Below are 20,532 nucleotides of genomic sequence, written 5' to 3'. Positions count from 1 at the left end.
TTCCTTACTTTAGCTTAGAAGTAGGCATATGGGAAGTTACACAAAGATGACTTATCGGTTGGCCTAAGCTTACTCGATTCCATTCTTTCCAATATCATATGCGCCTAGTGAAATGCATCTATCTCCTCTCATCCCCTTCTTTCTTTTTATCCATTTTATATACCTAGTCGAAGACTACTTCAGATTATAGGGCGGGCTTTTCTACCTTTGATGCGGGTAAGACGCCCCGCTCCCTCCACATATCATTCGAATTATAGAGTCTCTTGACCTCATTAATCAATTGAAGTTTCCAAAAACTACCATGAAATCTCCGACGAAAAGTGATGTTGTGATTACTTCTAGATCCAATGAAAACTTTCGAGATAATACAAAAAGTGGTCATCATTTCTTCCTCTTGGTAAGTTGGCTGGTTTCTTCCCATTCTTTCTTATTTCCACTAATCTAATGGATTCATTCTCCCACCGAGAAGTTATGATACTAGCAATAGTCCTATTCTTCTCCTCTCGATCCTACCTTGGGTTATGTTTGACAAGGATGGTCAGTGAACTTCTATTGGTTTCAAAGGAGGATAGGGATCCATTGGGGAAGGCTCGAAAGGTTATTCGATATCAAAGGTTAACCCTCGACGCACCGCAACCACTATTTTTACTCCTTTTATGCAATTATGAACGGAACTTTCTCGATTCCAATGCAGCTTATCCTTTTGGAGTTGACGTAACAAACTACGCGAGCCTCCCGATGAAGCCAACAGAAATCCTATCCGAATACTAAAAATAAAAGGCAATTTCATTATCCTGGTATACCAGCCGCCAGTTCTGGAACTTCCAGTTCCAATCGGAGCATATAGATCCCTAAATGGATTTGTATCTATAGCCACTTCAGTCGTGCTCCTCGTTTCTCGAATGGAAAAAAAGTATCTTCCTTTTGGGAACATGCTAAACCAGAAATTCTTATGTTCATGATTCTTCATCCACCGATGCAGAAAATCTTCCAGTTTTCCATTCTCATATGAGGCAGGAAAGTTTATGGGCAACAGGTCGGCACGAAGTGATTCATCATGTTCAAACATGAACCTTTCGCTCGTTGGGGACGGTTTATAAATCATCAAATTCGCACAAATGGAATGAGAAGTGGGTCCATGTAAATGATCGAGACCTCGCAAACAACAACGTTCCTTCCCCATATGGAGTCCGGGACCCAAGGGAAATCATTGAGTGAACTATATCTTATTCATATTAGTTGACCTAAGTCGCACCATTATTGCAGGGGTGGGGCTCGGCCTCCGAACTGTACGTGGGACTAGTTTCTGCCTCATACAGCTTGGGCCGAAGACCGGGGAAGTTGAGGAGAGATGGGGAGACCCAACTGCTGCCGGTCAGGACGGACAGGAAAGGGGGCGGGGATAAGCTTGTGAAGAAGCAAGCTTATTGCCCCACCCCCCAAAAACAAACTGACCCAGCAAGAAAACTTATGCGCTTTAGCAACAAAGCGCTCATCCCTTGCTTGCTGCTTCGCGTTCTTTCTATTCCATCCCAGTCCATTCCGGGATAGGCGGCTAATAGAATATAATATGTGCAGTAGTCGTCGTCTGACCAATCGGCTCGGACACCAGACCACTTGTGCCCGCCCATTCTGTCTCACCCTAAATGGAATGGCTCTCTTAGTTACGTTGTGCCCCGACCCGAGTCCCCACGTCCGCTTTTATCCGCCCGCAACCCGACCAACACAACATTAGGGCCGTCCCCCCCATTCTATGCTGACCCGGGCCAGGGCTCGCTTTTTGGGAAGCCCGTTCCCACCACGCTCACGGCCTGGCTGGCCTGCCAGCAGTAGTGGGAATTCTCATGTTCCCTAGTCAAAAAGGGTTAGTTGGATGCGGTATACTCCATGAGGAGCGGTACAGACGTACATGATATCATCACGACCTCTCTTTGCGTACCGCTAGGGATGCTTAACACCACTTCGCCAACTGGCATTACCTGCGCTTTCGTGTCTCTTAGTGTGGTCGGCACTGGGTGTTTCCGAGCAGCGAGGCTTACACCCATTCGCATTAATTCATCCGCAGTTCCTTACCCTTATGCACGAATTTTGGAATAAGCCATCTTCCTATCAAGGTTAAGGAGTCAACCGAGCATCTCAGCGGCGGGATTGAATACCCGAATTGAATCAGAGTTCACGCCGCCCGCTCTGAACAAATAGAATAGGAGGCATGGGCCACAGGTCGCACATAAGCCATCGGGTCGCACGACAGAAGAATACCCAACATAAAGATGCACACTCCTCCATGTGAAATAGAAAGATTCATCTTCACTTTTTTGTACTAGTCGTGACCAACAGCCATCAGCAGTCGGCTTGTTGGTAAGGCGAGAGCTTCAAGCCCGCTTTCTGGTGGCACCCCCCCAAACAAGCACCACTCGATAAGGGGGGGGGAGCTACAGGCCCAAAACCTTCGACCCTTCTTTCTATATGGGGGTGCCCGGGGCACCTCATCTTGTCATTTTGTTGCTCATTCCCCTTAGGCCAAAGTGTTTGGCCTTTACTTCGGAGCGCCCGCTCACGCTTCACTGACCTATCACGTGGTAAAGAGAAGAGAGTACGAAAGAATTGTAAACAAAGCAGACCGCAGAAAGATTCTAAATATGACAAGTCCCCCATGGATTCGATAATAAGGAAATGAAGAACGGGAACGAAACGAAATAAAGCATTTCTAGCGGATGAGCTTCTCTCCATTTTGTCTGGTAATAGAATAGGGCGGCTTGCTTTGACCAACACTCCACTTTTTGCTCTGTCCATGGAGCATAGCGTATGAATTTCCTTAAATGTAGATAGACCAAAAAAGGGAATAAAGGGATAGGAATAGGAATTACAGTACCATTGGAAGAAAAGGCGCCAGTGGGAACATCTCTACTGACGAACCATTTCAATAATACGGGTGCTGCCATGCCACGGGGCACGACCATGGAAGTAATGAAAAAGAAGAAGTTATGTAGTTGGACCATCTGCTCTATCCGTTCGATTTGAGCTTCTCCAGAGAAGATGAGACGCTAAAAATCAAAGTGTTCGCAACGCATACCAAAAAAGGGTACCTATGTTGCCGACCATTAATGACTAGTTCGAAGACCAGGAGCAGGGGCATGTGCCAAGAAAGATTTGTTACTTTCCCTATGGTTTTCGAACATTTTCAATAAAACCTTCTCGTAGAAGTATTTTCACAAAGTTTTCGGTAATATTAGTAGATGCTATTTGAACCCTTCCTTTTATTAAGATTCGAATATTATTCTTATTATTATCTAATTATTCTTTTTTTCATGTATATGCGTCAGACACAATCTACTAATTGATCTATATTCTGATACCCTACTATAGCATAGTCTCTACTACTAGTATTTTTAATACCTCGGGAGCTCATGAGACTCTTTTAGTGAAATTCATAAGTCTCAATTCCCGAGCGATCGCACCAAAAACTCGAGTTCCTTTTGGATTTCCTTCTTGATCAATGACAACCGTCATCATATCATATTATCATACCGTTGTCACCTTTGAGTTCTTTACATGTACGTACAATTACAGCTCATCTTACTTCTGTCTGATCTTTCTAGAGGCATTTTGGGCACTGCTTCTTTGATTACAACAACAATGATGTCATCAATATGAGCATATTAGTGATTACCAGCTCCTAAGATTCGAATACATATCAATTTGATAGCCCCACTCCGTTGTTATCCGCTACATTCAAAAGGGTCTGAGTGAGATGGATCTTGGAAGTCTGGTTTTTGATTGGATAGTGATCTCGGGCACAAGTGGTTGATCTTTGCGGGCTGTGAATGGCCATGGAAAGGAGAATTGATGTCAATATGTTCGATCCAGAAGATTGGACGATGAAAGATAGATCCTTTGTGGTTTGAATAATAGGATGTGGTCGCGATATTAGGCTATGGGCTGATTGCTTTCTGTATGAGCCTCTTGTGATTGGGCTCTCATGGGCAGATTACCCAATGTGTACCCATCTTCCAACAAAGAGGAGAAGACATAACCAGAAGAATTGCAAGAAATAAGTTAATTTATCAAGTTGAGGCATTTCGATTTGGATTTCAAATAAGAAAGATAGAAAAAGACTCCTGCACCCTCGAGAGCATTCTCTTTCACTTGCATTTCTTCCTGAAGTTGGCTCGAAGACCTGTCCAGCCTTGATTTTCCCAGTTATTACTCGAGCACGCTGAGGCAACTCTGAACTAAGCTCAGGGGAGGGGTAGTAGGTATGCTTCAAACCCTCCGGCACCTTGAAGAACGATGGCACTAGATCGGGAAAGATGAATGACCAATGAGGACATGACAGTGGGGGAAGTTGGTAATAGAGAATCCTCCCTTCTTCTTTGCTTTCTTGCCTGAAAAAAAATCCAAAACTAACCATTGGAACCTCATGGGCTACCGAGTTAGGAGAATCATTTGCTTTATTACTTTTACTTTTATTTACTAAGTTATTCTAAAAGATAAGAGCTAACCGACCATCCTGATTGAATGTTTGAGTACTCAGAGTCTCTCGTAAGTATGGAAAGAAAGTCTCTTCTTTCCACAACTCCTAAATTTCCCATCAGCCTATCCAACCTAATTCCCAACAGAGTCAGTAGACCTTACTTTAGTGTAGGTAGTGTCAGATAATTAGGAAGTCTTGATAGTCTTTCGTATAATCTCTTCTTCAATCCTAGGAGCAAAAAAGGAATGTCCTTTAGGGACCTTTGGATAAAAAGATTTCCGACCTCTTACTTTCGTATTTATGAATTGCTGAATAGAATCAATTATGAAATTCATAAGTATATATCCCTCATCCCTATTGGTATCGGTTTGGGCCACTACCTAGAATCCTGCCAGAGCCCTATTTTTAAGAAGAAATTGACAATATTTTTTAGAACTAGAACTATGGTAAAATCCAGTATCGACAGGCCTAGTTCTTTTCCTTTGCTTATGCAGGGTAAGAACTTATCGAGTTCAATCAGTACAATAAGAAATCCCTAAGTATTTTTTGGTCAGGCGACACCCAGATTTGAACTGGGGATAAAGGATTTGCAGTCCCCTGCCTTACCGCTTGGCCATGCCGCCAAATCCGAACCAAAATCAAGCAAAATCTTATTCATCCATATTATTTTACTAATTTGTATTCGTAGGAGGGGATTATTAAACCCTTTTTGATTTTTTTAGATCATTGAATCCCTTGTACTTATCCCTTTCCAATCCCTTTTAATAAATTCATTCCTGTTTTTTATTGGACCCAGTTTTATTCTCTTTGATTGATTGTATCTCAAAACACACATTGCTTAAATACCTTCTCTTTCTATTGAAAAGAGAAAGGATTTCCAGTCACAGACTGCCAAATTTAGGAAAAATTGGAACCATTAACTATATTATTTGTTATTTTGATAAATTTTATTTGTTAGTAGTGAACGGTCCTAAAATGGGTATTGTATCCCAAATAGTGTTTCCTTAATGGCATAACAAAATCAAATTGATTTACGGCTAATCAGTATCAATTAAAAAAAGAGAATTATGATGTTGATATAGTGTGACCTGACCCCTGTTGCTCCAAGTGAAATTCTTTCTAGGGTTCTTAAAGATATTCTCCATTTTTTCCCTTTCCCTACAATAAAGTATAGTCTGAAGGCTAGCATGCACCATTCCTCGCTTATGATAATCTAAGGCCAAAAAGAAAGAAGGCTCACAGCATAATAATACATACCCTTTTTCCTCGATCGTCAAGGTCGTGGATTTGGATCAATTTCGGTTTTACGGGCTTCATACATTGTTAAGAAAAGTACTCGGCATTGGAAAGCATCACGTTCTGGCCACACACAAAAGAAGACGGTGGAAGGTATGGAATTTCTTGCCTGAAGGTCAGAAAGAAAGTAATCGTCAGTGCTCTCAGTTCCAGCAATGAGTCTTTTCTCTGAGAATTAAGGAAAACAAAATAATCTTGTCTGTCTATGTTCACCTTGACATGAAAGATTCTTTTCCTAACCTTACTGTTCTACGTGGCTAGTTCACTTCACTTTTCAAGGGATCCTGGATTGGAGTTCACTTGTCTATGAGTGTTCGAACAGCTTCAGATCCTTCCAAGGCGCAGGGGTTGTCTCTCCATTCACTTTGAGCTGGGTTTCTTGTGATCTTTTTAGTAGTTTTTCCGTCCAATTTTATGGTAAATTAAGTCTTACACAACTGTCCCCAAGGATGTCCATTCCAATCGGAAGGGGCTCCATCTCGCATTCGATCTCCCTCCTTTCCCTGAAAGAGCCAAGGTCTCTCTGGACTTCTCTTTTGCCTCTCTACCAGATTCAGAAAAAGGGAGGCAGAGGGCCTATCGACGGGAGTGATTCCCCGAAAAGAGATCGTTCCCAGCATCCTCAAGTTCGTAATCAAACTCACCTTCATCTACCTTTCATGGATTGGCGCGGGCAAGCGCCGATGTCTGGAGCAGGAGATGGAAGCTTGGGTTGAGGAGGCTGTCAACGAGTCATCAAAGGCAATAGATTGGTTATATTCGGATTCGTTTGATTTTGATTTTCTTTTTTTTGGTTGTGAGAGGTCTGAGTCCATAGCTGGGGAAGAGTCGTCAGATGACAATTGAAGTAGGGGTCTGCCTCTTTCAAAGGGAAGCAAGAGTCTCATAGGGAAGGAGATCCTGCACATACCAATCCCAATCAGGAAGAGAGTCTTGTTGTCAATGAAAGAAATTTTTCTATGTCACATATCTTCCTATCTCGTGTTGTGAGCTATAAAGTACCCACCAAGGGGGGTGGACCAAGAAAGAGGCAGGCGATTGGGTCCTTCCCATCCTCTGTGATGTCAGTCTCTTTGTCATTCTTTCACCCTTGCTGAGTAGCGAAGTGAGCATACTCAAGATCCAAGTCATCAATCATTTGAGTTGGCACGAACATAGGAATCCAGACTCTGCTTGATTCGATCTTCGGTTTTGACCTTCATCAATCAGGAAAAAGAAGAAGGACCCACTTATTCCACTCGGAGAGACCAAACCAAGCAACAAAAGAAAGAAAAACTGAAGGAAGTTCTCTTTCCATTCCAACTAAACTAAGTGAAAAAAGGGGAAGAGCAAAACAGAAACACAGGAACAAAGAAACTATGTCCAAACCAACGAGTCCTTTGGTCGACTCTAAAGAATGTATCGGGAGTTGGGAGTTAGCCGTCTCATAGGAGTGATTCCCACTCAATCTTTTATACCGATGTTTCGTACTCTCTTGACCAGGTTATCATAAGAAAATACTGCCAAATCTTTTGAAATGGGAGAAGGAGGGAAGGCGCGCTACAACTAACTACTAAAAAAACGCAAGATTAGCGCTAAGAAGCAACCCTAGTTTAAGTACTAGCGTCCCACCCCAATGTTCTTGTACTTCAAAATACTCTCCCCCGCTTGCTGCTCGCCTCAGCCAGACGTGGCTTATGTAGTGGTCGGCATTCCTACGTGCTCCGACTGATCCCCACTGGAGATTATATGAGGGGTCTTGGAAAAATACATGACGCTTTGGTGACGAAGGTCACCAGGGTGACTATGGAAGGATTCCGTGGTAGTCTCTGACTCCCTCCAACTCAATCAATATCAAGAACATGTCGTGAGCATGGGGTTTGGTTAGGCTTGGTTGAGTTTGTAAGAAAAGATAGTAGGTTGAGGGGCTTCATTGAATAGTAAACCTATGGCCTGCCAACGAAGCACGAACTACTTGTTGAAATCGCGGATCCAAATCTTGCATTTCTCCTTTACTCGTCAAAGGCCTCGTATTGTTATTCACATGATTCATGTGGGCTATCTTCTCTTTATTGTAGGGTCCTACTCCCACCTATCCTTAAAAAACGATGTGAGTGGCTCATACTAATCAAATGTACAAGTAACTGGCCCTTATCAAGCTTTCCACACATAGTGTTTTGATCTAAGATTGTAATTCTTCCATGTTTCTGCAGTAGCATATTATTCCATGGAGCTAGGGTCCAAAATAGGAATCAACAAGTGTTTCCACGACTCTACCGCCCGGCCAATCCTGTTCCACTAAATCCCCTCCCTTTTTCATGGCCACATATCTTTATGGCTAAGGAGTGGGAAATCTTTCTCCTGTTACACAAATCAAATGTTTCATTTCATCTGGGAAAAGCCACCTCTTTCTCCACAAACAATGTCTTTGTCATTTGATCCTGTTTTTATCCATTAGATAGGAACAACTTTGCTAAATACTGAGAACTCTCGGATAGAGTATTAGAATGAAAAGACCATTAATTATATAAGGAAGAACCCAGGGTTCTAGCCAATTCCCATTCCTAAATCAATAATTCGTAGTTCTTTTGCCTTTCTTTCATACTCCTCGTGAACCAGTTGCTAGCCATATGTTTAGGAGGCTATTTTATCCTATTAAGTAAGATTCTTAAGCTTAATAAGCCCAAAGATCGAAAAGTATGAACCATTTTGAAATAAAACCGGACCATTTGTAAATCAAAATAGAAAAAGAAATCTAGCTACTCTCTTCTCTGTCTCCTTCAGAAAAAGAAAGCTAAGGCAATTGGTGTTGAATAAACAAAACCACACTGAACCAGCCAGGAGTTTTCAGAGATTATGCCCAGCGTCACATGACACCACTTCATTGTATGCAACACGAGGAACAGATCAAGAAAGACGAAGCATACATGCACAAGTTCAAGAGCGAGGTCAGACAAACATGTATCAGAACAGCAACGTGATCAAGGCTGCAGCTGCTGCTGCGAGGACTAACGTCACAAGGGAAATCCGGTAGGAACTGAAGGCCACCGATCCCGACCGATCGCGCGACACGGACATCGAAAGCTCCTCCATAGTCGACGGGGGCACTTCACTTGTCCTGGGGCAGCAGCAGCACGGACATGCACAACTGATTTCAATTAGTACACACAAAGTATGATCAACGATTCCGCAAAGATATTAATTCCAGTGTAGTGTTCAAACGATCAAATGGATGAGATGATCAACGATTGCTTAGATTAAAAAACTAGAAGGTACAGTTACAACTTAACAGATCTGTGCACTCAGAGTTTGAGAAGACTATATATATAGCATGCGCATCACGAGGACACTCGATACTGTAATTAGTAGGCAGTTACAAGTTAATAGAACAGATGCTGCGAGTAGAAGAATTGAATCAATAATCAGTTTTATCATACAATAAAGTTTGAATCTGTATTCCTATAGCCCTATAGCAGCATATAACAAGAAATGGAGAGAACACCGCAAGTGAAAATAAAGAAATTCCGTTTTGTTGTGGGAGATGAGCAGGGATCATATGGTGCGAAAGCCGAAATGGCCAAGAGTCTCTGAATGGCATTAGTGGTTGCAGATTCACCGAATTACTAGACAAGCAGAAAAACATTTACCTGGAGACATTTTAGGCGTGGGAGGTGAGTGAGGTGTGAAATGCATCTCAAGAAGCGACTTGATCCCTGTTTCAAATGGGTGGAAACAAATAAATGAAAAAATAAAATTGGTACATTCGAAAGAACTTCTCAACTGATTAGTAATCATGACTAACTATAGCAAAAAAGCACAGTAATAATATCCCTAAGAGTAGCATCCAGAGCTCACTGGTAATCCGCATCTACCACCAATCATCACCAATGTAGCTTCACAAGGACTCACAAGAACAAGGATAGGAGCGCATAAACTTATTTTGTAACTTGTTCGGTGATCAAGAACACGCGCATAGGTAGCACAAGAATCGATCGAAGCATATACTCGCCATCAAGAAGGGACAAGTTTCTCCCCCCGGCCCTACTCCCCAACCAACCCACCGAACTAACTCCATACATTCATCATCATACATTGTGTACCGTGCATTTTTCCTCTTCCTTCCATATTGTGCACGAGGCCTTTGGCTACTCAATTTATTTTCTTTTGCTGCTTCTCTATTCTACATAGACCCAGCAATCTCCCTCCGACAAAAGCATAATTTTTGAGTACTCTAAAGAAATATAGCCCATTGGGCCGACTTTAGGATTATGCTTACTCCTACTATGGAGAAAACCAGAGGAGTCCGACTACCATTTCTTCTTATGAAGTACGTACTTGTTCTTCATCGTGCAAGCTCTACAGGTTTCGGAATCCGAGGCCTTCAAGTTCAACCATAGACGTAGAAGCAAACCGGTACTTAAGCATCGAGCAAATGAGAGACGAGTGAGACGCCTTTAGCTCCTAGAATGCCTTCTTCAACTTTGCTATACGCAATTCGTGCGCCAAATAGAACTGCTAGACTACATCGAGTTGTGACCACTCATGCCTCTAAAGAGCGAGGCAAAGGGTAACACTAGGGCGGAGCTCCACCTTTTGTTCTTCCAGCTCAGACTCCTAAACTAGAAACTATATAAGAGGCACGAGATGATCAGCTGTGTGCACTAAAGCTCGACATGATGAAAGGTTATGAGAACTTCACTACTATAGCTGATACGAGATCTAATGACTTATTTCTTAAAATAGGGTTTTGTGACTACCGAAAGTTTCTCTTTTCATGACACATGGGGGGGGGGGGTCTCTGTGGCCTTAGTTTCTTTGTCCCATTTGAAATGAGCTACGAATAGGTCCTACTTTAGACAATCCTTTGTTGTCCCTTCAGAGGAGATGAGTGGGATGACGAATGAGTTCTTTAAACATCTCTATACTGTTGAAGGTACTGAAAGAGTGGAGGATGTTTGTTCTGTCGACAGTTCCTCGAAAAGTATCTCAGGCAATGAATGAGCAATTGACTGCACCCTTTACTGGTTCTGAAGTGTGACCTTTTTAAGATGTACCCTGAAAGGCCCCTGGCCCGGACGGCTATCCAGCCCACTTTTTTTCAGCGAAGGTGGGATTTCTATGGTGATGAGGTTAGTGACTTCAGTTACCTTCTCGGTTCTTTTCAATGGGGAGCGTCTTGAGGAATTCAAACCTTCTCAGGGACTACGCCAGGGAGATCCAATCTCTCCGTACTTATTCTTGTTAGCAGCAGTTTAGGTATTCGAAATAGCGAAATACATAAATTATCTATCTCAAGTATGTCTCGTACTTATCTTGAGCCATCAGTCAGATTGAATGCAGCACCCTGCCGGCAGCTCCTGACCTCTGTTCCTATGGGGGAAAGAAGGTGCGGCTTTGGACCCCAAACTCTTCCATGATGCCCTTCTTCTTATAGCGTGGGTAAGTGATCAATACAGACAAAAATCACACCCATTGGATCCATCCTGATATGATTGTGTGATTTGCACGTTCCCTTAAGAACAAGCACACACACACTAAATCCTGAAAAGAAAGATAGATGCTCATCTTCACACTGATAGCAGCAGGCTCACTACGTACGTTGTCCAACCCACCTCGTAAGACATCTTTCCTCGGATAGCCAAGCGAAAGAGGAGGTCTCAAGCGTGCAAAAACACATGTATGAGCAGGAAAAGATATGCAATCAAGCTCAGAGACTGCAGATAACGGATCTCTCAGGCACCGGTTTCCCTCAGTTCAGGAAGGTAAGCGAGCTTTCAAGGGTCCAAGGATTAAAAAGGTAATTAATATGTCTCCGACCAAAGTGATAGATAAAGGCTTTACCCATTGGCAAGGAACGCTTGGAGGAGTGAAACAATGATTCCACCTAGCGTAGGACACGTATATTTGATCCAATCTAGCAAGCATAGCCAGCCCCACCCACGGGTGAAATTGTACAACTCCCTATCTTGTTGAAAGCCCCTTTGCTTACGGAAGAGAAGAGTTGGATGTCGTGGTGGGAAAGCTCCCATTTCAACTTTGCCTCTTATAAGCTTCGGTATAAATAGCTCACTTGCGGGATCTAATCTCATTCTATGGGAACAACTTTCATTTCTATCTTTTGGCTTAAAGTGATGAACACATCCTTTCTCTTCACTTTTTGTGCTCCGCATGGCTCCGGTCAAGATGTGACTCATCCTGTATATACATAACTAGGAGACCTCTCACGAACTTGTTAAAGAAAGGAGTACTATTTGTGTGGACAAGCCAAAGAAATCCTTTGATGTTCTCAAGCAAGCTTTAATTGAGGCCCCTGTGTTGGTTCTCCCTGATTTCAGTAAAAGATTTGTGCTAGAGACAGATGCCTGTGGGCATTGGAGCTGTGATAAGGGGTAGAAGTATTCGTGTGGGGTGGGTTTCGAAGGGAAGGTTGCACAACAAATCGGAGATTCTTTGAGGAAGACTGAAATGACTATACTTATAGAATTGTCCATATCGAACAGATACGATACTGGTTTACACAAAGAATATCGCCTAGCTCTAAAACGGCAGCACCTGAGTGCAACTTCGAGTAAGAAAGAACGACCTTCTGCTACCTTTTTACCGAGGCATTGTTTTAACAACTTTAGCTGACTGATCTACGAATGGAGGGATTCAAGCTTATTTTTGTTAACCGAGATGCAAACGACTAACAAACTGGATTCGAAGCCACCTGTCCTAATAGTACCTGCAAGTTCTTTCTATGGAGCCTTCAAATGCAATAGTTAGCTGCCCAACGGCCAATGCCACAGGCAAATCTCCATTTTCCAACTTATACACCTCTTTGGGGTCCAAAGATACTCACCATTGCAACTTAATAAATAGGACCGGTGGGATCGCCTTCAACAGATATATCGGTTTCACTGCTTTTGTACCCTTTGTTTTGGTCATGTGGATGACCCGCAGACTGTAGATAAGATGGATACCCACGTACTGCTTTCAATGAAGATATTTTTACCAAGGACCCTTAGACGGATAGGGGGGACAGACAAGAGGTATGCAACCTGCTGAATATTGTCACCGAATCGCTCACTGACAAATACTTGGGGCTCCCCTCCCTGGTAGGAGTGGATAGGAGCGGCTACTTCCAACACTTAATTGAGAGAGTTTGCACTCGGATTAATGGCTGCAAAGAGGAAGGGCTAATTGGCTCCGCCATGGAGACCGAAATACGAGCTTCTTTCATCACAACATTTTGCAACGGAGAAAAAAGAAGAACATAATAAAGTTTCTCAATGACTCGAACGGCAACATGATCGAAGGTAATGACCAGTTAGCATCTCTGATACAGGGTTACTTTGAGGGACTGTTCACCTCAGAAGTCCTAGCTCCTGACCCCGGGCTACTGAGGAAAGTAAACATGCGAGTAACTGAAGAAATGAACGAAAGCCTCTTGGCTCCGTTCACGGCAGATGAAGTAAAGGCAGCACTCTGAATTCAATCAAGAGTTAGGTACAGTAATCTTCAGATATGACAATACCTCCCCCAAAGCATTGTCAAATGTTGGAATTAGGGCACCAACCACGAATAGGAGCTGTATAGAACTCCGGAAAGAGACCTTTTATGAAGTCGGCATCCTCCCAAGTAGCATTTTCTTGATCCAAACTAGCCCACTTCCTTGGTTGCTGAAAAACCATGCAACGCAAGTAATTTTCCACACACTGATTCACATGTTCTGTCTGGCTATCTGATTGTGGGTGATAGGCAGAGCTAAACCTCAATTTCACTTGCAGTGCTTTGAAGAAGGCCTACCACATGTTACTTGTGAATATCCAGTTTCTATCAGAGACTATTGACTTCTGCAATCCATTCCACTCAAAAACATTATCCATGAAAGCATGAGAGACTGATTGTACTGTATAAGGGTGAGCAAGGGGAATGAAATGAGAATATTTAGTGAACCTGTCCACCACCAACAGTATGACTTCTTTGCCCAATGATTTGGGAAGACCCTCAAAGAAATCCAGGGAGATGTCAGTCCAAGCAGAAGTAGGTAATGGCAGTGGATCTAGGAGACCAGGGTAGTGGCAATGCTCTCCATTGTCTTTGGCAAACTGCACACTCATGTAGAAAAGTTCCAATCTCTTGGCCTGGCGCCAATCAAATAGCTTTTTTACCCTTTGATAAGTAGCCACAATGCCTGAATGGCCTCGTATGGGAGAGTTGTGAAGTGAACCAATGATTTGGTGTTTAAGAACAGGATCTGATCCCACATATATTCTTCCTTTATATCTCAAAATGCCAGAATGAAGAGTATAAGGTGGTGCTACATTGGCTGATACAATGAGCTTCTCAAGCAGAGATTTGCAATGATCATCATTAGTGTAGCTGGTTTCTACAGTTGAAGCCCAAGCAGGAGTAACTGCAGTGACTGCCATCATAAGAGAATCTCTTTTGCTCAAAGCATCTGCAACCTTGTTTCTTATTTTGTATTCAATCTTGTAATTGAATTCAAGCCATTTTCACATAAGCTTGTGTTGGATGCCCTCAGAGACTTTTTGTTCTGTGATGTATTTAAGGCTCCGTTGATCAGTTTTGATCAATAAAATAATTGGGAACCAAGAAAGTAGTGGCGCCATCTCTTCAAGGATTCACAAATAGCTAAAGCTTCTCCTTATCATAAGTTGACATAGCTGCATTTCTGGGTCCAAGGGTTTTATTGAAATAAGCAATTGGTCTGCCTTGTTGCATGAGGACAGAACCAATACCTTGACCGGATGCATCTGTTTAAAAAGTAAATGGTAGGGTTAAATCAGGCAAAGCCATAACAGGAGCAGTGACCAGACAATTCGTCAATGTTGTGAAGGCCTCAATTTGAGCATCTGACCACCGGAATGATTCTTTTTTTAGACAGTCATGAAGTGGCCTAGAATTTATCCCATAATTCTTGACAAATCTTCTTTTTCTGCAGCCGTACCAAGAAAACTCCTAAACTGAGTGATAGTCTTAGGTGCTGGCCGTTCTTTGATGGCAACTATTTTGTCGGGGTCTGAAGATAGACTCTATCCTTAGATAACATGCCCTAAATACTCCACTTGCGGGACAGGAAAACTGCATTTGCTAATCTTAGCATATAGTTTTTATGACCTTAGAATGTCCAGGACTAACTTTAGATGCTTGAGATGAGCTTGTTTGGTCTTGCTATATATCAGAATATCATTAAAGAATATCAAAAGGTACTTCCGGAGCAAAAACACGATTCATTAAAGATGGGAAGGTAGCAGGTGCATTAGTGAGTCCAAATGGCATCACTAAGTATTCATAATGACAAAAGTATGTCCTAAATTTTTGGAATGTCTTCTCTTCTCATTCTTATATTATGATAACCTGATCTCAAATCAAGTTTGGAAAACAGTTGTGCACCATGTAGCTCATCTAATAGATCCTTAATGACAGGAATATTGAATTGATTTTCTGCACTTAACCCGAAAGCAAGTTTGAAAACAAGACCTGCTCTGTGAAGTGATGGAAGTAGTGAAGGTTTAGGCTTCGGATGTGTGAAGTTCAGGTTTTGGAGTAGAGGTCAGAGGCTAGTGCGGGTAGCCCTGTCGGAAACTAGAAATAAGAGGCTGATGCACCTACCCGGCGGTGGGTGGGTTCAGCTTGATCAACTGGGATAGGAGTTTTTTCTCTATCTTGCTCCATGGTGTTCAAGTAGTGCATCCAGAAAGCTATGATTCATGGGAGGGAGAAGCTTCAATAGCTTTGGCTGTGAAAACTCTTGGTCTTGGAGCATCAGTGTCATCAGTTCACCCAAGATTAGCAGGACAAATAACTACTAGGTTTGTGCCAGAAAGGCGTCTTGCGTGACGGGGAAAGTGTGGAAAAAGAAAGAGATTCATCAGCTATGGAATCTGATAGGTATCGGTATTGAACAGAGGGGGCTGTTGACAAAGCATCCCATGGATGGTAATGGTGCTTCCCCATCTGATGTTCCTACTCCTTTGGCCGGTGCCAAATCAGGTGCCTTTGAAGTTGAAGCTTGCCCGCAGAATGATGTAACCTTGCTATTAGTACTATGATTGCCTTAGAGCGCAGATGTCTCTGTCCCTAGGAACGTGATGCTTAGGTGCGAGGTGAAACACAAGCAGGAGATCGAGAAAAGAAATCATACAGATTGCAACCTACAGATGAAGAATTTGCTTCATTGTTCCCACCATCTATATCAAATGTTTAATAAGAATAGGAATCAAATAAGCTGCTGATTGATTGAGGAAGCATTTGAAAAGAAAGGAAGGGTGATGCTTGTTAAACAAAGCTGCGTGTGGGGCCGCCACGTATAGCTGTAGTTTCTGCTGTAGCATCGGTTATTTCCGTTATTGCTGTAGTAGCATCGGTTATTTCTCAGGTTACGAATGACCCAATCTATCTATGGCAACCACCCCTACTTTTAGTAGATGGAGATGCGCACCTAGAAAAGACGGATGAAAGAGAACCTGCCCTTCTGACTTCTTCTCTTGTCTGTCCTTTACGCAAAGCGATCTATGGTCTCAACAAGCCCCGACAGCGTCGGTTTTTGAAGTTTGGCACAATGGTTATGTTATCCAGGCAGGGTTTGCTCGGAGTGATCATGATTCAGCCATGTTCTTATCAGTTTATCCTCAAGGACGTGCTATTCTGTTGTTGTATGTTGATGATATCAAACTGACTGGTGATTACTCCGTTACCATATCGCTGACCAAGTGTCGCCTTCATCAATTATTTGCTATGAAGGCGCTGACACGCCCTATGCCTTTTCTTGGCTTGGAGGTCGCACATTCTCCTCATGGATATTTGGTATCTCAGATCAAATAACGTCATGACTTGATCACTCGAGCTCAACTCAATGATGAGAAGACTGGTGACACTCTTGGAGCTTTACGTTAAACTCCGTCCGACTAATGGCTCACCATTATCTGATCCAACGCAGTACAGACAGTAGGTCGGCAGTTTGGTTTATCTGACGATCTCTTGCCCAGATGGCTTTTCCTAAGAAAGTCAGCCTTTCATGGCTGCCCCCCGGTCAGTTCACTTTGTAGCAGTTCATCGGATTCTTAGATATATTCGAGGTACCTTTTCTCGAGCCGTCCTTTTTTCCGTCATCGTCTTCTTTAGAGTTGCATGCAACTCCTGATGCCGATTGGGCCTTCAGATAGGTGCTCAAATACAGGCTTATCTATTTATGAGGAGACGAGACACTATCTTGGATGAGATAAAAGCAATAGACAGTTGCTCCTTCCACCGCCGAAGCGGAGTACCGTGCCATGGCACACTACTAGATAGATTGTATGGCTCTGTTGGTGACTTTCTGACCGCGGGTTTCATTTGAAAAAACCCCAACGCCATTCAACTTGCGTCAAATCCGGTCTTTCATGCAAGAGTTTCATTTTTGGCCGCTACTACGTTCGTCGAAAACTTCTTGATGGCACCATCATCTCATTACCTTATTTTTTCCCTTCGACTTTGGCTATGACCAATGCCCCACCTAGCTGAATAGGCATAACAAAGCTACCTGAAAAAGGCAAGGTGCACCTTAGATTGAAATCGACAAATTGCGTTTTGCCAGATGGATTCTTTAGAAAGATTCCCGGATAAAGTTCAGTATAATATTTAGTTAGAATCTAAATAAAGGCGCATACGTGGGCGGGCAGGGGGCCCCACCACTTCTTCATTCAGGGGGGGGGCTAGCCTCATGACTTCCCACTGGGCGGGGGGTGCACATAACCCACCTACTCACTCATCAATTACGGTGTTCAGCTTACTTGCAGAGAAAGACCCCTATTGTTTAGTAATTTGGCGCCCCATCTTTTGATTGACTGTTGTCAACTAATCTTTTCAATGTTCAATTCTACTCTATGCTACAACATTTTTGTGAATGCTATTTCGATCTAAGTGGTCCTATTCTCTGTCCCGTGCTAGGAAGCATTAGTCCTCTTTTCATTCCAAATTCTTCAATAAGACCGATATGATTGATTGGTCTGTGTGTTTCTCTTATTACTTTTTTGTATCCCCCTATTCCTCAGATACAATTCGATCCTTCTATGTCCAAATCTCAATTTGTGGAAAGCCTTCGATGGCTTCCTTATGAAAACATCCATTTGTATATGGGTATAGACGGTCTTTCATTATTCATCGTGATATTGACCACATTTCTGATCCCTATTTGCATTTCAGTGGGTTGGTCTGGTATGAGAAGTTTTGGGAAAGAGTATATTACAACATTGGTAATTCGTGAATTTCTAATGATCGCCATGCCTACATGCTGGATCCTTTACTGTTCTAAGTTCTTTCCGAAAGCGTGCCGATCCCTATGTTGTGCCGAGCTCAGCATCTTCTATTCGTTGGGATCAAGCTTTTCCTCTACAGGGGCCTTGTGCAGTAAACCCCCTAAGGGTGGTCCCCCGTCGTCGTAAAGTAGTAAAGGTCCCCGCGAAGCTTTCGGGAAGAGGGGTAGTCTTGTGTGTAAGCATAGCATTTCTGGTCGAACCACTGAACCACACATCTTTTTTTGGTGGGAGGGTACTCCGAGTAGTGGGTACCTCGCAGGACCTCGACTCGCCTACTCAGGTCTTGTATGGATATGCAGGAAGGGGTGCTCCTAGGTGTGCTTAGGGGGTGTGTTTGTTCGCGAGAATGAATTCCTCGTCAAGTCAGGGGTGGTGTGGACACACTTGCACGAATTTGGGTAACTGCTACAAGGGATAAAAATAAAGGAAACTGTACCCGACCAGGGATGGACGTAAACTCTTAAGCTACCAAGGGTAGGGATAATCGTCCAGGTCTTATTTAAAAAAAAGCCGCCCCGCCACTGCAGGCAGGTTAGTTCCTCTGTCGTTGTCGGGGAGTTCTTGGCGAAGAGACCTTAGGATAAGTTGCTAAAACAAACGGAGGGGAGGATCGACCCGTTCAGTAGAATTCCGAAGAAAGACTGTTGGCAGCAGGTGGAGACATTTCTTTGGCCACCTTCCAAATAAATGCGGGCAGGGTAGAGCTCGGCAGAGGGTTCGAGAATAGGGTAGGGCTTTTTACGGTCGGGTCCCCTACCACTAGTCCGGCTAAGGTTACAATTTTGAAGACACGGTACTAATTAGCGTTTGGTATATGAAGATATTTATACCTCTTTTCACATCCGGAAATATGAAATTCAGACGGATACGACAAGCCAGGGCTCCGCTGAAAAAATCACTGAAGAAATACCACATCTAGAAGAACATTTACTCCGCAATTTTGCCAGAAATGGAGTTGTTAGGTTGGGATCCTGGGTAGAAACTGGTGATATTTTAGTAGGTAAATTAACGATAGATGACAGCACCTTTTTATCCTGTTCCTTACCGGGAAGGCGCACTTCTCTTCTTCTTCTGGCCTTCACCTCCTGCCCCGCCCGGAAATAGAACCCAACCCCCTTTCCGATCCATTCATTCCTGCAAGCAGGCGGGATCCCGAGCTAAGACCCCCTCCTATTCGAAGCCGGGTGTGGCCTCACCCTTTTCCTCTTCCTTCGGTTTGGCTCCACAAAGGCGCCACCTAGACTAGGAGCCCCACTCATATTCAAAAGGCGCCCAGCTTTCAAGACGATGATAATAATTAGTCAACCTTTTCCAATATCATGGAATAGCATGGCCCGGGGCTTCCAATGGGAGAGCCGTGTTATGGGTGACCTTATTGCACGGTTCAGAGAGCACTTGTGTATGTGATGCAAGTGAACGTGTACGAAAAAGCTGTCGTAAAGTTTTGTTGTTTGTTCCGTCGTTGACCCTATCTATGTTTCTACGATGGCCCAAGAACACGCTCATTCTTCAGCCGTAGAGAGACTTTTGAATTGTGAGGTACCATTACGAGCGCAATATATAAGAGTGTTATTCTGTGAAATAACTCGAATTTCAAATCATTCACTTGCTTCAACTACTCATGCTATGGATGTGGGAGCATCAACTCCGTTCCTTTGGGCTTTTGAGGAGCGGGAGAAATTGTTGGAATTCTATGAAAGAGTCCCGGGAGCCAGGATGCGTGCTAGTTTCATACGACCTGGTGGAGTGGCACAAGATCTGCCTCTTGGCTTACGTCGAGATATTGGTTCCTCCACACAACAATTTGCTTCTTGTATCGACGAATTAGAAGAGATGTCAACCGGCAACCATATCTGGAAACAACGATTAGTGGATATTGGTACTGTCACTACACATCAAGCAAAAGATTGGGGATTCAGTGGTGTAATGTTAAGAGGTCGTGCGACATGAAGACATTTATAAAAATATGGGGGAAGTTCCCATCAGGCAACAACGGTTCTGCCTGACCCTACAAAAGCATGCATATGTTGCCAGTGAAGATTTTGTGTGAAGCCTTGGAGACGACGTAAGTGAGTGAATGTGTGTAAGCCCAGTCAAAGATTCCTATTCTAGGCGGGGCAGGCCATCAATCTTTGAATGGTGTTGGTCCTACGGACCGTGAACGGATTCGCCTCTGGCCTTTGGGCACGTCGGAACCGCATGAGTTCACCGGGGTGGAGCACTGTCCGCCAAAATCGGCATAGGTTAGGTGCTATTGATGGAACATGGTAAGCCCATCTTTCTCCATATGAAAGTGATGCAGGCACATAGAGATGTGGGTAGAGGAAGTCTCAAAAAGCGAAGGCCGAGTTGTAGGTCACGTGACCTGCACCAAAAAGGTGGCTGACGGGGCTTTCTCCTGGATCAAAGCGGATTAGCTCGCCAAATTCATCAATCGAATCGGGCGCCCCGGAACGTCGAATGAAAGTGGTATTTCTACAA

General features: G+C 43.4%; 1 protein-coding gene, 1 non-coding gene and 1 pseudogene across 2 annotated transcripts; 1 reads left to right on the top strand and 2 right to left on the bottom strand.

The window, feature by feature from the left end:
• Nucleotides 1-558: 558 nt before the first annotated feature.
• LOC123041493 (cytochrome c biogenesis CcmF C-terminal-like mitochondrial protein) lies at nt 559-2,999 on the bottom strand (annotated as a pseudogene).
• Nucleotides 3,000-5,026: 2,027 nt separating this feature from the next.
• On the bottom strand, nt 5,027-5,097 carry TRNAC-GCA (transfer RNA cysteine (anticodon GCA)). The gene has a single exon. It is a non-coding gene; the product is annotated as a tRNA-Cys (tRNA).
• Nucleotides 5,098-19,402: 14,305 nt separating this feature from the next.
• LOC123041492 (NADH dehydrogenase [ubiquinone] iron-sulfur protein 2-like) lies at nt 19,403-20,001 on the top strand. The gene has a single exon (XM_044464092.1). It carries the CDS (start codon nt 19,537-19,539, stop codon nt 19,999-20,001), a length of 465 nt encoding a protein of 154 aa, XP_044320027.1. The 5' UTR covers nt 19,403-19,536.
• The last annotated feature ends 531 nt before the right edge of the window (nt 20,002-20,532 follow it).

The sequence above is a fragment of the Triticum aestivum genome, chromosome 2B, assembly GCF_018294505.1.
Source record: "Triticum aestivum cultivar Chinese Spring chromosome 2B, IWGSC CS RefSeq v2.1, whole genome shotgun sequence".
In the NCBI taxonomy this organism is placed as follows: domain Eukaryota; kingdom Viridiplantae; phylum Streptophyta; class Magnoliopsida; order Poales; family Poaceae; genus Triticum; species Triticum aestivum.
The sequence above is the reverse complement of the archived record's forward strand: the minus strand, read 5'-3'. Positions and strand labels throughout refer to the sequence as shown.